General features: G+C 40.3%; 1 protein-coding gene across 4 annotated transcripts in view; it reads right to left on the minus strand.

Annotated features, from left to right (window-relative positions):
• LOC138194537 (myelin basic protein-like) overlaps positions 1-16,271 on the minus strand; it is a 47,264-nt gene extending 30,993 nt beyond the window's left edge. Inside the window, exons 1-3 of one of the 4 annotated variants that reach the window (XM_069143345.1) lie at positions 16,048-16,268; positions 5,187-5,282; positions 2,276-2,332 (exon numbers count right to left, since the gene is read on the minus strand). In XM_069143345.1, coding sequence (XP_068999446.1) covers positions 2,276-2,320 — 45 coding nt within the window. In that variant the 5' untranslated portion in view covers positions 2,321-2,332; positions 5,187-5,282; positions 16,048-16,268. Of the gene's footprint in view, positions 1-2,275; positions 2,333-5,186; positions 5,283-15,989 lie in introns of all 4 variants that reach the window. The other 3 variants (XM_069143344.1, XM_069143343.1, XM_069143346.1) reach the window with 3 other exon arrangements.
• Between the last annotated feature and the right edge of the window lie 966 nt (positions 16,272-17,237).

Genomic DNA, 17,237 nt, shown 5'->3' on the forward strand with positions numbered 1-17,237 from the left:
GTCTGCCTCGACACGGGCAAAAACAGAAGATTGAAGAAGAGGAGTGTTAATATACTGTAAATCCAAGTGGGATTCAAGGCGGTAAGATAATGCTGTGAACATTTCAGAAGGCTGGAGTAGAAACAAGGTGTCAGAGCAGCAGCTGAGGTGTGGCACTGGGTACAGAGCACCCTTCCTGAAATGATGAGGGATTGGGAGATGGATCACGACTCTGAAAACAGCATCTAAACACAACCTGCCACGTCCTGTCACGCTTTGCTCCTGTTTGTCTATCTCTATGACAACTGGCTCGTTTGTCAGACCTTTCAATTGACTTCCGTGTCACAATAATCGAAACAAGAGAAAGGAAAAACATGCAGAGAGATATGCAGCATCATAAATAAATGCTGCTCCGACACCTCTCCCAACAGCTCCACATTTTGCATTGATCCACGTCTCTCGCCTCTGTTCTACTGCCTCCGGAGTGTGTTTTGCAGGCAAAGGAAACAAATCATGTTTTAGCTGAGCCGTCAGCCTCCCTGCTGGTTCGGCCTCTCCTCCTCCCCACATGAACACTACCCATTACAGGCACCGGCCAGGTAGAGAGCAGTAAGCCAGATCACACAGGCACACCGCAGCTTTACGCTGCTGCCCACACCCTCAAATGGTGACACTGAAAAGTGATTTTTTTTTTTTTCTTTTTTCCCTTTCTTTTTGCCCTTAATGCTCACCGTCCAGGGTTAGGTCCTCTCACAACAAGCTCACAACCTCTCTAAATATGATTGCAGCTGCAGCCGTAATGGCCCGAACTCATTACATCCGCCGTAATTTTTCAAAGCTGTGACAAAAAGAACTTAAACAAAGTCTGGGTTAATTACACGATGTCATTAAATTGCATTACTGTCACAGTTTTAGCCTGATCCTCCTCCACACTTGTCAGAAAGGAACAGAGTCTGACCTGTAATTTCACAGAAAGATGAGTAAAAAAAAAAGCTCGCATGCATTATGACACTATCTGAAGCAGCCAATTTCTGTAAAGCACTTGCCCCGGAGCGCAGCAGCGCACCTTGCTGCCCAGCCAATTAAAGCTTGACAACTTTGATTGTTACAAAAGTAAAAGAGGTCGGAAAATTGCATTGAAATTTATTTCATATCCGATTATGCTTTCTGTTTAGACTGTAGCATTGCCGTAAGGGGCTTGTTTTCTCTCGACTTTGTTCATGTTTAAATGAGATATGTACCCAGAGACGGTTTAACGTCAGCCTTGATGCACACCATCATCCATTTCCTCTCCAGTTCAGATGGGTTCTCTCGTGGGGCTCTGTTGCGGTGCACCTCGTGGTTTCCAGGGGGTTATTATAGGGCGACACACCAGAACCATGGAGACTTGCTTCAGATGTATTGCCATGGCAACACTGCTCAATTAACAGTTGTCTGTGCCAAATATTATTTCAGAATTATTTTTTTTTTTGCAATTCAGTGTCAAAGTGTGTCTTTGTGCTGGATGTTCCATTTAGACTCCATTTAGAGTGTCGTGCAAAAGAAAATAATTTATAAGTGGATTCGTGTTGTTGTTTTTTAACACTTTTAGTGATAAGGAATACAAATGATGCTGCACATGGACCTAATTTCAGTACTGTGGAACTAATGTTCAAATAATATATGGTAAAAAAAAAATAAGAATAAATAAAACCAGATATCCAAAATTTGTAGCATCATTTCCACCTGACCTCTCCTCTCCTCCTCACAGGAAAAATGCTCAAATAAAATAATGAGTCGGTGCATTGTTCATAGATTACCGCTTCCCAACACATGTATAAGATGACTATAAAGTGTTGCCTGTGGCTAGCAGTTGTAACCATAAACATGTGTGTGGCTCAGAAATGAAACAAATCACTTGTTAATGTAAAAAAAAAAACACATCCCGTGCATAGACTTTAAAGAGAAACCCTTTTTAAACTGGGTGTTACGCTCTTTTTTCAAAAGAGACTCATAACACGCAAACTATAAATTAGTGATCAGTCTCAGTGAAATCTCAGGGATGGTAATAAATCAGCATGAGTGGAGGAGCCCGACAGCTTATCTGCAACGGAGTCCAAAGTCCTGCTGATAAAAGCCGGCGCTCACATTGATAAGGTTAAAAAAAAAAGAAAAAAGCTCAAACATATGCTTCATTCCCAGATCACAACCATTAGAATGCTCACACAAATATGCATGTCCCAGGATGTTATTATTCACTTCATCATGCAAAAAAAAAGGACATGAAAGCATTTAAAGGTACAGAGAGGACTCTTACCTTGCCGTCTGTGGGTGACTCTTTCTTTCCTAGATGCTGTCCCATGCTGTTGAAAGACTGTAAAAAACACAGAGAATGAGTTTAAACTGGGAGAAGACTGTGAACAGCATGTTAGGTGAAGGTTGCATACTCTTCCTCATCTGAGCAAGATATGCTACGTCCTGAGTCAGTGTGTGAAACTGTAGCATCAAACACAACGATGAAAACTCTGGGATGTTGCCTGGTTATTTGGAAAGTTTTAATGCCTGATGAATGATTTAATATTGTGTATTGAATTTAGTCTAAACTTTTTATATCGATTAAAAACAATGTGTGCATAATGAAGCTAGTTGGCTGACATGAATACATTTTTACTCATCATGTTTTCTTACATGGTTGTTAAAACGGAGGTTTGTGGGGTGTCTTTGGGTGGGGTGAATGCTGCCCATCAGACTGAGGCTGCTTTAAACATTTTGGACTGAGGGTGTGGGAAGCAAAATAATCAATGCGAGATGTGATTTTAGGATTATTTCAATACATTACTGATACATCCGACTGCTGATTCTGATCTCTTCAGGAAACAATATTACAATCGATCTGTGTGAACACTGTATGTATCTATGCAAAGACTTTCCCTTATCAACCAAAGCTGTTCAAATTGCAGTCTTTTGGGCTTGTATTGCTGTACAAATGGCCTCTTTTTCATCTCATTTCTACCTGTGTGTATTTGGGACAGGCAGTTGATGTGCAGTCTATTAATATGAATAATGTAAGTAAGTTGTCCGTAAAGTATGAATATACAGCACAAGATGCCTCTTAAAATAAAAAAAAAGAGACATCTAGTGCTGTAAAATCAAAGGGGGGCAGTTGGTGTGGGGTGTCACTTTTTTACCTTTTTAATTTAGAACTGACAAAATACAGGAAAACAAGCACAACATGACCGCTGTTGGAACTCTATTGATGCAATAGGAACAAGTATGCACTTATGCTGTTAATCTGTCAAAATGGTTCAATTTAAAAACATACATTTCTCTGCTGTCTAAAATGTTTTTACCCCGTCTCTAAGGGTTCAGTGAGGTAAATACATATTTTGAAGCCAAATTGATACTTTTTTAAAGACACTGTGCTTTGAAGCCTGGAGTCTGGTATTGTGGCTGTGGCACCCTTGGTGTTTTGGAGACAGCAGTGACCATATTTGGACAAGCTGGGGAGGAGCGAGGAGTAGATCTGACTGAGAACCCGAGGACACTATGCCCACCCACTTATACCAGAAACCTGACTGATCCCAGACCTGTCAATCAAACCAGGCAGGTCCTCAAACATACCTCTCTTTGAAGCCTAATTTCAAAATAATTATGGAATTATTGATGAGAAACAGTAAATTTAGTGAAGTACACCATATCGACAAAAGTTTATGTTTTTTGTGAGACAAGTTGACACTTAAAAGGCACTTCCACATTGGCTTCACTTTTCAAACCCAGAGACAAAGTCCAATTTTGTAGATAATCTGTGGTCTGAACCCAACCAAACGGCTGTGTCTTCGCTCACACCCCTACAACTATGTGTTGTAGTCCTTTGTGCTGACGGTCTGATTATCTCTTTGGTGCTACACCCAGCCTGCTGTTGATTAGTAGCTGTGTTATTTGTGCCATCTTTGATGCTGATACAGTTCTCTGCAGGTGAGGATACACAACTTGTTAATGTGCTGCGGGCTGCCACAAATTAGTCTCATCCTCACATTATCTGCTGCTCTGCCGACTGATTAAAGGTGTTGTGGTCAGGGGGAAAAGAGAGCAAAGTAGGGTTTATTTATCACGTAAAATGCTGCTTAATTGATTATAAATGATTATAAAAATCAATTGCAATAGCTTAGTTAATCATGCAGCACTAAAAAGTAAGACTGATATTAGTATTTCCTGTGTCACAACATAATATACAATATACACAATAGCTGCAAAATGCAGATAGCAAACGGAGTAGCTCCAGCAAATGGGTGCACTGGTATGTCTCTGAGGGGTACCAACACATCCTGAAAGTAAACTCCTTGAGAATGGAAGAAGAGTAGAGTAAGGAAGGCTCAGTTCTCTCCAGTTAGAGGAAGTGAGAAATGTCTGTGAAACTCAAATCTCACACACATAAACTGTAAAATCAACCAACAATTGCTTAAGTCATAAATACAAGAAATGAAGACCCAATGAAACTGTCACTAATTTATATACTTGAAAGATGTGAAAAATGAAAAAGAAAACTGAAAGTTTGAATTTTGCATTAAATCTAAATCTCAGCCCGCAACCACCACTTTTTTTAAAATTATTATTATTATTTATTTATTTATATATTTTTTATTTATCTCAAATGCCTTTCTACTTTGTTTTCAAATAATCACAGCACACATGTCTGGCTTTTAGGAGTTTTTGCACCACCAGAAAAGGCTTTTATCATCTTTGACATCTGAACTATTTATTTCTTCTGCTTCTCTTCATTTTATAAAGTGATATTATGTGCTGTGAAAAATGTTGATGCTATGCTGCAGTTTATTCTAAAAAGGTGTTTGGTAATGCGGTTTACTGATGGTCTATTGATAGTCCAGACTGGTGTTGGAATAGGCTTCCGGTGTCATGACTGGATTCACAGGCAAGAAACCAGCAATGTTAAAAAGCAATCTAAATTAATTCAAGAATGCAGAGTATGTCAGCTTGATTACATTTTAAATTCACTGAACCTCTCACAATTCTTACTCAGTCCAAGTGGTTTAACAGAATATGTATAAAGCCTTAAAACAATCTGAATAAACAATAAGGAAATCATACCAGTACAGTATATTAATGTTCACACACACATACACATGAGAAACCTCATTTGCCTCACGCAACAGTCAAGTCAGGTTAATCAAATATGAGCCTCCAGTGTGCCTGCAGTGAACAAAGATTACCTATTGAGAGGTGTTATTACATCCATTGTCCTCTGAATGAGGAGCACAGAGCAGCGCTGTTTGCTACGAGCAGCAGCTTCAGGCAGCTTGCTTCAGCTTATTAGGGAGGAAAAAAGTGTGATTAAAATACAGTCAGCTGGCAAATATCAAGATTTGAAATAACAGCAGTATGGTTAAAAACAAATACCGCAGCTAAATTGAATCCAGCAATTTGATGACAGAAGAAAATTGCATTTACATTAAATAATGAATGTCAAATTAAATTTAACAGTCTTTGGGCTGTAAAACCAAAACAATGAGCCAAAAGATCCTAAACACTGTAGAACTGAGGGGCACTGCAAAGTCTAATATTCCCCATTGGTTCATCACTAGGAGGAGCGTCTCATATTACACATCGCAATTTGGTACTCTGATACTACAAAATATTGATTAGTGCAGCATTGATTTTTGCAAGTTTGAGCTCAAAAACTTTTTGCTCCAAAAAGTTATTAAGCAGCTTAAACAACCAGACTCCTAGAAATCTGTCAAATAGCAAATCAACCAAAAAAAGAGCGAAAGCCTTTTTTGAGCCTGTCGGCATATTATCTGAATAAAGAAGAGGAACTGTGTGGTGGTTGGAAAACTTTTCTGAATTTAACGAATCATCTCACAGTCACATGTATATCCCAGACAATGCTAGCTGTACTTTAAATTGCAGGAAGCAATATTTTTTGGGGATAAAATGAATGTTAAATGGTCCCTCCGCTTTGCAGTAAAGAGAGAATGCCCTGGTACCCCGTCCCCACGTTGTCCAGTCAGGAGCGAGATCAGTTCTGTCTGCATGCTTTGGGGTAGGCAGCAGAATTTTAATGTGCACCGACCTTGGCAGAAAAGGGGAAGCGATCGACTCTTGCGGTCCCAGGAAAGGTTTAACAAGGAAATACGCTGAACGAATTAAGTTGGCTGAAGAAAGAAAAGCAATGCGCGGCTGACCTTTCTGTTTATTTCTGGCCAAGTGAACCTTAGTTTATTCTGCAGTTGCTGTGTACATATTTCTTCACATACTAGGTGTGGTTGTGTTTTTCACCCCGACAGCTAACACGACTGCCTCGACACTCGTCACTTGTGGTGAACTTCAGCTTGGTTCGCTGCATGGCGATAGCAGTGACGCTTGTTGTTAGCTCAGCAGCTGACATTAGCTCAAGTTGGTGTGTGTGGTGATGTTCGGGTGACATGGGGGAGGATGGAAGGAACAGAGGGAAGCACTAACTCCAAAAACAGATAGGAGGTTAGTCAGAACATGGTTAGTGCTTACAACTCCTCTAACCAGAACAATCAAAAACAGGAACCAAAATCATTTCTGTTTAGTTTTCCACATGGAAGTTGCTTTTGATAGTGTACCTCTACTTCATCACACCTGTCTGCAAACTCTCCACCTGACCTACTTTTATGACTGGTTGTATGACTATCATTTTTGTCATGTAACCATGTGTCACTTCCTCCCTTGTTTGTGATATCTGGAGTCGCAGCGAGTCAGGTGCGAATGTGTTAATGTGCAATTGTGTATGCAAATGTGAGGGGATGTGATTGGTAGGAGCAACATCCAAGAACGAAAAAGGGCTACGGTTAAAGAGGGATCCCTTCCTGCAGCTTGCAACCGCACTTACATTTCACCTGTAACTGTTGCCTCAAAGACTTATTGTTAAGTGAGGTGCTATTTCCTTTTACAACATTTTCTCCTGTTTTTGTAAATTACAAAGGTAAGACTTTGTGTTTTATTTATTGATCTTGGTTTAGATTACTGAATTTATTTTCATACAGATAAAAGTGTTTGTTGTTTTGACCTTTTCTCACCCTAAGGTTAATCTTAAATTTTCTCCACATACTCTTTTTTTGTAAATATATTCTCAATGGGAAATCTTCACCTATTTGTTCATGTGGCTGCTTGGGACTTGGGGTAGCCGGTCCTTTGTCCCTAGACGTGGCATAACACATACAAGACAGTCAGCTGTTTCCATTTTAAAGCTAGTGGCTTCTAGAAATCAATTACAATTTTGAAAAAAAACAACTTTCCAAGGGCTTAAAATTTCTCCACTTACTTATATATAAATACATTGAGTGTGTTGAATCATATCTGCTTGTGGTTGAGCCAAACAAATCCCAGAAAACACCAACAAGGAGCTACAAAAATAAGCTGAAAAACCTCACTGAATAAATAAAAAGGACAGTTACACTGCCGGTGGCGGTGCATTCAGTTGAGTGCAAGAAATTCCACAGAGGACTCCAAATGTTTGCTTATTGTGGTAAGACGTCGCCAGGATTCTGTGTGTCTTAATGTGAGGCCTTACAGCCCGTTTTTCCCTCTCGAACGTTACACAATCCGAGCTGAGATCCTGCAAGGACTTGTAAGAAAAGACTGTTGCATAATAGAGTGAGAAAGCGAGAGAGAGAGAGAGAGAGAGAGAGGCGGAGGTGTGGGGGGGCAGAGAGGGTGTAATACAAGGCTGCAGTACTTTTTGACAAGAAAAAGAAAATCTCACTTGTTGGCTTGACTTTTGTTTTTCCTCACATATCCTCTAATCTAAAAATAAATCACAACGTGCGCGGTAAAGCCAACTTCGATCGCTCCTTTTCAGTTGAACACGATATACGTTTTCTGTTAACTGCAAGGTGTGCCTCAGCGCATCTCATAATTTTCTATAAATCATGGAGATGGAAAAAGCTCTTATGGTCGGATGGTTACAATCCGACCAGCACCTGGAAGAATCCATCACCACTCAGCAATTACATCCGTCTGAGCTGTCCATTTACCTGAGGCTATTTGGAGTCATTATCCTCATAAGCCGCTAATGTTTTTACATGGCTGAAAAGGAATGGGTCCAATTAGTCTTTAAAAAAAAAAAAAAGACTGCATGTTGACATTTTAAAAACAAATTCTACCATATGTCTTCTATTTGCAGCACATACTGAATTATCTCAGTTTTATTTTCTGTTCTTCGTGACTATTGCTGGTATCAACTTTCACACTTGAACGAGAGATCATCAAAAAGAGATTCCCCGTTTCAGAGATGATAACCAGTTCTTTTACATTTTGCATAAAAAGAGAGATATTTGACAGCGGACAGACTCCAGTATAGATGGAGATGCTCTAATGACAATATTTTCTACTGCCTGGGAAATGTTTTATCAACCAATAAAAAGACAATTCTCCTCTCTATTGGTTAAAAATACAGAGCTATTCTTTCACTGTGAAAGGGATATTACCTTCCTGCAACATAAGTCTCCCTGAGTGTGATGAGCTTTTTAGAATTCTGCCAAAAGGGAGAATGAATTACTCTACAACAAGCAAAGCAATAAAACTCTCATATGAACAGTCAGGTATGGAAACAATAAGACCCTCCACATCGAGGCCTGCTTCAACAACTTGTAATGAGTATGTATGCTCTTTCATTTGGGACAGACAACTCTGAACAAATTCCAAAAAGATTCTGGGCAAGAGGATTTCACACCACTGAGATTGTTCTGTTTGACTGGGACTTCCTCAAACAAAGGGTTAGTCACCATAAAACTGATTTTTATAGGACCATGACTCAGAAAATATGGATGTGGGGAGCCAAGTAAGCAATGTGGTGTATCCCTCCACCGTCAAAGAATGTCTGTATATCAAAATATTCTTACTCAATTTTCCCACAAAGGGCAAAAAAAAAAAAAAAAAAATGTTTTGGGAGCATGAACTTCAATCTTGGTGAGATTTTGTTTTGCTATTGTGACCAGGGGATTTAAGAGGGTTTTAGGTCAGTGCATCTACAAATACAGAGGTCCCTGAGGTGCTGAACACAGCAGATGAAAGCAAGAAAAACTGTGGACAGTCAAAGTTGCATCATATTAGTATAGATTTATACATCCTGTTCTGGCCATCATCCCAAAGATTTACTGTTGCTATTCTAGAGGTCGTATACAGGCTGTGTGGTCTCCTAGACTGAAAAGCTTCTTTCTAAATTAGTGGTTCTCAACTGGTGGATTGCGACCCATTAATGGGGCATAGGCCATTTGTATTGGGTCGTTTAGGTAAAAAAGTCCCTTTTATTTCTACAGAGTTTCTGCCAACCATTTATTTGACATTTCCCATGACACAGCTCACTTGCAGGCTCCGTTTGCTGCAAATGTCATCATGCCTAAAATTAGATGTAAATCTCCCTTTTTATTTAGTTCAACTAAAGTCTGTGTTTATATTTAATTCAAGATAATCCTTGTTTAAATATTTCACGCAGCTCAATTTTATGTTTTTGAAACTGCATGAGCATCGCCATTTTAAACTTATTTGAAAAGCATTTTGTGCCTGTAATTCAAGATAGGTCTGCCTTTTTATTATAATGTATTTTTAGCCATAGTTGCACTTTTCGTTGTTTATTTAAAGTTTTTAACAGTGCATGAAGATATTGTAAAATAAATTTGAGTTTCTCCAAAATTTGGGTCATTATTAACCAAAGACTGTCCAAGATCATGCAAGAAACTGCTACGTACAGACGTAGCAGTTTCTTCTGAAAACCTTTTTTGGTGTTTCAGCAAGCTTCCACTGACTTAAGTGGTGAACCAGATTCTCATGAATATGTAAGAAATTTCTCCCTGATCTCGTCTGTATTATGCCACAAGTAACAAAAATGTAAGTCACAACATCGATTTAACAAAATAGAAAATCCAAGGTACACACAAATGTCAATTGAGTTTATACATACTGAGCTGCACTATGGCGCTGTGTTGTAACGAGGTAAATCACTTCACTTTTGGATTACGAATAGACTTTGGATCAATTCCACATAGATGGCATTGCGTTGGGTTCCTTACTCAGCATTCCCAAAGGAAATTAATTTGCTGCTCAGGGCAACATTTTACTTTATTATTTTTCATACTGACTAAATTAAAAAAGTAGACTTTCCCTGACAAGATAAAACATTTTCAACCAGTGGTTATAACACGACATTTAAGACAAGGAAGCGCAATTCTGGATAAAATGACAATCACGATTTTCTTGTTTAGATTTCGGATCACGATTATATCTCTTCCAAAATAAATGTTTATTGCACCCGTTTACCTGATACAGAAAAAAACATAATAAAAAATGATGTCGAGTTCTGCCTGCCTGCCATCTTATCAGCACATGCTTTTGGCCTTTTTGACTTGACAGTGGACATTTTATACATTTATATTGACCTACGCTGAACTAAGAGGGGATTCATTATTTGGTAGCGGCAATCAGTTCTGCCGAATAATTCATGCAGCCCTTAACACTCAGTAATGATTTCAAATTAAAGTTTGATGGGAACCAAATGTTTTTATCAGCTCATATGTTATTTGATTTGAAAACCTTATTTCAGTGTAACTGTATGATGTTTAAAATTTGTATCAAGGAGCTGCTACTTCTAAAAAACAACATTGATGACTATAAATGTATTCAGGGGATCCTGCTCTTTCTGTATTGACACTTCATTAACAGACACACGTTGCCAATAGGTGTACCAAAAAGCTATACATAAACAGTAATATGATCATATGCAATATCATAGTGTCAGACACACTCTTTAACTTTATATTGTTGAGTTTAGTGACTTCCCAGGTTGCTGTGATCTTTGTGAGGTCAGTCATTGACAAATCGCTCTGGCACATTACTCCCTTCAAAACCAAACAGTGCCACCTCTACAGCTGTGTTGTGCACACAACAAACAACCAAACTATAATGTTATAATTAGTTACTTTGAGAAGGAAGATTGCTTGAACATTGGAGAGAGACAGCCTAGCTTTTTCCACCAAGCTGAACTAAGCTAATCAGCTACCGTATTGACATGAGTTATGGTATTAGCATTAAGTTCCTTGTAATAATTTCAACAAGCGAACAAGAGGCTTTGGGTTCATTCAGTTCAGTTCAATGGAGTTCAGTTCAGTGATGTCAAATAACATAAACAGCTTGCTTACACTGGTCTTGTCAAAGATGTGCTGGAAACAAAAAAAAAAGGTCATTAATAATACATTTTTAAATAAAACTGTAATCGAAACGATAGGAAACCAATGAGAAATGCACATTATGAGTTAAACTGGTACAGCAAACTACTTGATCCCTCTGTGCTGCAGCTATCAGTGCGTATTTTAAGTAACATGTCCGTTTTGTGTCCATGTTCTATCTCGCTGGCTCGGCTCACTCTCGCCACTGAACCACTCAACAAACGAGATAATACTCTTCTGTGGAGCAGTGCGCACAAAAGGCACATCCACCGTCTCTGTTGAGCCACGTCCTCACAGACCAACATGGTTCAGGATCACGCGAGGCCTATACCAGCGATGTACTCATCTAGTTTCTCTCACCGCGACATGCGTATTTGATTTGATTAAAAAAAAAAAAAGCCTGCGTGGCACATCGACGCACAACACGCTGACAAAACCGTTTCTCTGTGTGGGACGCCCGTGTGTCCATCTGCCGTTGCTCGGCTCCTTTGTTTCGCTTAAAGTTTGCTCTTGTGCACACGAGACAAGAGCTTCTTTTAACCCTGCAGCCGCCCTCAGCGACCGACTCTCGTGGTGGAGTCTACCATGGTGCAGTTACGTAACGAACACGGGGGCACGTGCACATATGTGTTCACGCGGGTCTGCGGGTGAAGGGAAGCGGAGGGAGCGATGAGACGGGAGATCCATAGGTACGCTCTGCCTATCTGGCAGTAAAAGTACTCCACTCGTGACAAGAGGTTTGAGGTCAAAGGTCAACATCTTTCCCTGAGGGAGAGCATCTGCTTGCACAGTGGTAAGTGAAGAGGAAACCCGACAGCCAGCCCGGTCGGGTTGAGGCTCCTCACTATTCTTTTCTCGCTCCACGTCTTCGAAGGCTACCTCGTAGTGTTAATCACTGAATAAGCAACCAGCTACGAGAGAGGAATAACATCACTGCTCCTGAACTCGCGCAAAAAAAAAGAAATAGCACCAGATATAGAAATCTGGGGGTTGGAGTGGAAAAGTGGTATAACCACAGCAGCTGGAGCCTGTCCCAACATGCAACACTGAATTGCTGCTCGAATCGATGTGAAAATGATTCTATTTGGGATCGAGAGTATGAGAACTTGACAAAAGATCAATTTCCTTAATATTGATGAAACGCACTTCCCTGAATAGAAATTCTCCAGTCATACTGTAGTTTAGGATCCATACAGCAGAGGAAGTTTGAAGAGCTTTTATGTGAAAACATTAAGACGAGCGTTAGAATGCTCCTGTAAGTAAGGCAACATATTGCAGGTTGTTTTTTTTTTAAACATACAATTTTAGGAAAACGGTCATAGTGTATGTTGGGCTGGGCCATGTGTCAATATTTTAGCGTACCATGATGTGAGACTAGGTGTCATCTTAGATTTTGGGTATCGTAACATTTTGATATGGCATGATAACATTTTGATATGGCATGATAACATTTTGATATGGCATGATAACATTTTGATATGGCATGATAAAATGGTGAAGCATCTCTGTGTCAGTTTAAAAGAAAGAGGAGCGCATGTTTACAACAGTATTGAAGTTTTCCACCTACAGCGGTATCTCTTAATATCACTCGTGCCTATTTAAAAACATATTTTTGCCATTTGGAATCCTTCATTTTTCTGAAGAATGAGCTGTTGCGAATCTAGTTGACTTTCTTTTTAACAACTGGCGCAAATTCACATCTTTGCGGGTGTGAAGAGCTTTGACGTAAAATATTTGCTTTTTTTTTTTTACATTTTCGTGTCGTTTATGACCGTCACCACTCCTCCTAGATATGAACACCGGTTTAGTCTGAGCTCAACAGTGTGAACAAGTGAGTACAGTTGTTCGTGAAGGAGAAGCCAGAGTTTTGTGAGCTTGGTGACCAGTGTGCCGTGACCGTCTGGCTGAACTACAGCAGCTCCAACACAGAGAGGAGTTTGCCCGTGGCTTCCTGCTGCCCGTCTAAAACACCAAAGTCGCTGCTTTCTCAGCTTTTTGCTCTCTCAACATGAACTTGTTGGTCCCAGAGTTGGCTGACTTTTTCAGATGAGCGGTCATTTCTTTGGCTGTGACATTTTCTGTCTTATTCTTGCACACACATAGCAGGATGGGTGTGACTGCTGTAAATATATTTATGAGAAAACAGCTGTGGGACTTTCTTGAAAGAGTATATGGCTCTAAGGGAATAATACAAAAATAAACAATACTCCCAGGGGTCCAATTCTGTGTATAACTAGTGCTCTGTTAAATCAAGCATATATTTATTTTGCTTTGTTACACACAGGCACCTCCTGTTACTCCCAGGGGTGTCCAGATGTAGCCTGCGGCGTGCAACGTAAGCTCCACACTCCTCATCGGAGATGCACAGCCACCTGGGGTTTGCTATATAATAATTCAAGCTGAAACATCTGGAGTCAGATCTGGAGGCAAAATATATAACTCTACCATCTACTGTGATCTCTATGAGGAGCGGACAGTTTGCAGGCTGCGACGCCACGACGAGATATGTCGGTGTAACGTCGCGAGCTGACTCACGGCACCACGCCTCGGGCAAAACTAACACAACTATTGCATTGCCACGCAGGTGGTGTTCACACAGCAGGTAATGTGACTCGACCTGTCTGCCAAGAACAGGCGCAGACAGGAGGGGAAGTGAAAAAAACAACAGGAAGTATGCGAGGGTGCGAGCACGGAAGTTGACTAACCTCAGTGTATCTATCACCTGTAAGACACAGATGCATGTGGATGTATAAACTCAGCAAACAGGATTAGAACAGAAAAGTCTGACAGAGGACCAAACTTTTCACATAACTGACAGAAAAAACTACACGTACAGCTCGATGGTGGAGGTGCAGCGTGCCCATAAAGGCAAAGGAATGCCGAGCAAGACACATGACAAGTGTGAGCAACCCTCTTGGCATTTTCTCCTCTGGCTGAGGCAAATCCTATGAAATGTGAAGGAATGCGTTCCTGTGGGCTTTCCAGCTCAGGTAGTCGCAAGCAAACAAAGGTTTTAAACTATGTGAAGGTTAACCTGCAGATGGTGGCATGTCACAATGTCAATACAAACAATGTCTGTATAGTTAATAATGCTTGAAATGCCACAAAATCATCCATCAGCAGTTTCTATCTGTCTCAGAAAATGAAACGGTACTTCAGTCATGTTATCTCACAGCGCTGCCACAATGCTGGCGTAATATAAAGTTTCATGGTGCAACAAACAGCATGATACCTGAGTTTTTCATCATCTTGAACAAACATTGAAAAAGGTGAAGATTAAACTTGCATGTGATTCACATCAAACAAAGCCAGAGGTTGTCTTGCACCGTGTTTCCTGGTTAGAGAACTTTCAGGACGGCAGGCTTTAATAAATCAGTGCAGTTCAGACATAAGCATCCACTCGTGTGTGAGTGCTTTATTTATAGCATGTGCATTGCAGTAAGTGAGCATGTCATAACAGCTTTGAGCCCCAATCTCCCTTTTTTTTTTATATCAAACTAACAAAGTGTAAAAAAAAAAAAAAAAAAAAGAAGATATAGCTGTGAGCTTATGATTGGATCTTGAGCTGATGCTCTTGTCACAGTGTAGTGGTGAGCAGCTGTTTTCTTCATTTAGGCCTACGGAGTCTGTATGGCTTCTCTTGACAGGCCTTCAGTGTTTTTATGTAAAGTTGGGTAACAAGTGGAGCTTGCTGCAGACAAGTCATCGCTTAGGATGCAGTGATGTAATACTTCATTTCCTCCAGGCTGGCCACTGTATGTTTCAGCGTCCTGAAAGCCTGCAGGCCTTTCTGTCCTGTGGTCAAAACCAAACTGCATCATCGTAAAACCTGAACCCACGAGACAACAACGCTACCTTTAGGAAAGCATTTTCAACAACACTTCTCTAACTTTAGAACAATTTGTTCAAACGCAATACAACCAAAAACATTGGGGTACTGTTGAGTTTAGCAGAGCCCTAAAGTATGGTTGCAATACTCAATTTAAAATGTCTATCAATTCAAACGTGACAAACGTTGGTGCACGTGTCCATGCATCCACAACTTAAACATTAAAAGAGTCTATTTAGCCTACTGATAAATTCGGCCTATATATAATCCACCTATCAATTATAATATTTAATATATTTTAAAATGAATGGCTGCTTTCTATGTTGGCAAGCCCCACTGCTACCAAGAACAAACTGAGGTTTCCGGTCGCAAAGTGTGAAAGTATTGTTAAAAAAAAAAAAAAAAAAAAAAAAGAATTTCATTGGGTTTAAGTGCTGCTTGACGACGTGTACACCAGCCGAATCGTAGATAACCCTTTAATGATGAAGAAGAAAGCAATACTCTCACTTAAAACAGTGAGTTATATTGCCAGCAAGTCAAGAGGCGTTAAAATGCTCAATTTGTTAACTGTGATTGGAGCGCGACGGGAGGCAGGTGGTGGTTGTAGTAGTGCTGCATGGTGGTGGGGGGGGGAGACACTGCAAAGCACATGACAAACGCGGTGACAGCGATGTTTTAAAAACAAACAATTACTCCGTTTTGCAACTTAAGGAAGACTCGAACGATAACGGAAGTCATATTCAGAGCATACTTTTCCTCGGCACGTTTCCAAACGGGTGTCACGCACTGTAAACAAGTCGACGTGGATAACATGTTTACTATAATTACACCACGTAAACCTGCGGTCGTAGAGGGAGGAGGGGGGGGGTAAAATAAAATAAAGCGACAGTAACGTAACGTGTGTGTTTAAATGTCTTTCCGCTGCCTTTCTTTACATTTTTTTTTTTTTTTTTTTTTTTGGTAAGTGAATTAAACCAGTTCCGACCGTGCACACATACCCTTCTGCGGTTAGTCTGTGTCAAATGCATCCACAGCTGAGCCTCGGACTGGACGTACCCAACTGTCAGTCTTCTTCCGAGAGGTGGTCGACGGTGGTCGTCAGCGGCATCGACGACAACGACGCCTTCTCCCCCTTTATGGTGCGTCGTTGCCGTAATCACCCAAAGTGTGTCCGTTAGAAAGAAACAAAACAAAAACAAAAAAACAACAACGTGTCGGTGCTTCCTGATTTAGGTACAGTGGTGATGCTGTTGTTTGTAAGGGGTGGGGCGGAATGCAGCTTTCAGTGCGCCAAGAAATGTACGCTTAAAGAGCACGTTGGTGCACGTCTGTGCATGATTAGTGGCTCGTGGTGCCACTGCAGGGAGGGTGGAAGAAACGTAGTGTTGTTGCGGTTTCAAACAGGACCTGACACTGACAACAGCAGAAGGATTAGCTCACTGACGAGCCACGCACCAGCAGCAGCGGTTGCGCAATACCGTGCAGCCATGCCTTGCTCAAAGGCGTCAACAGGTTAATCAGGAAGGGACACTCTTCAATCGATCTTACTACCCCCCCCCCTTAAAATGAAGTCGATCATGCTCTCATTCCCAGAATATACTTCTCCTTATACATATAAACTATCATACCTCAAGATGTTCACAAGCTTCCTTTAAATAAGTGGGAAGTCCACATTTCTGGAGCTTTATTGAATGCCTACTGGTGCTGCATCACAAGAATCCTTTATATAGCCTACCATTAGACCTCAATTTACCCCTGAAGGAAGGCAAAACATCCTTTTAGGTGAAGGTATCGCTCATGAAGCCACAGATGCCTTGATTCCCCATTAATTTGAAAAGATGAAAATGACACCCCTTAAAAAAAAATTAAATCTCATTTCTCATTCTCACTTGATACATTTCCTTCCCCTAAATCTAAATCCATTAAACATATTTGACAGATCACTTAATTACCTGAAAGATTCATACAAAAAAATAATACCCCTTGAGGTAGAACCAATTAAATCTAAATTAAGGGGTTCATTTTGCGGCCACAAATCCCTAAATTTCCCATTTAATTAGAGTAATAATTTCAAAGATTTTCATCTAAATAAATGTCTGTTAGTCACTGTCACAATACACAATGTTCACCAAACTTGTGGCATATTGAAAGCCTTTGTATTTGTAGTACGAACTGATAGATATTGGAAAAGTCACAAGCAACGCAGCGTTTTGACGCATTCTTCGTCATCCAGCAGTGGTTGTTAC

Source organism: Embiotoca jacksoni, unplaced genomic scaffold (assembly GCF_022577435.1).
Source record: "Embiotoca jacksoni isolate LCO1_2020_lvr unplaced genomic scaffold, fEmbJac1.0.p SCAF_11, whole genome shotgun sequence".
In the NCBI taxonomy this organism is placed as follows: Eukaryota; Metazoa; Chordata; class Actinopteri; family Embiotocidae; genus Embiotoca; species Embiotoca jacksoni.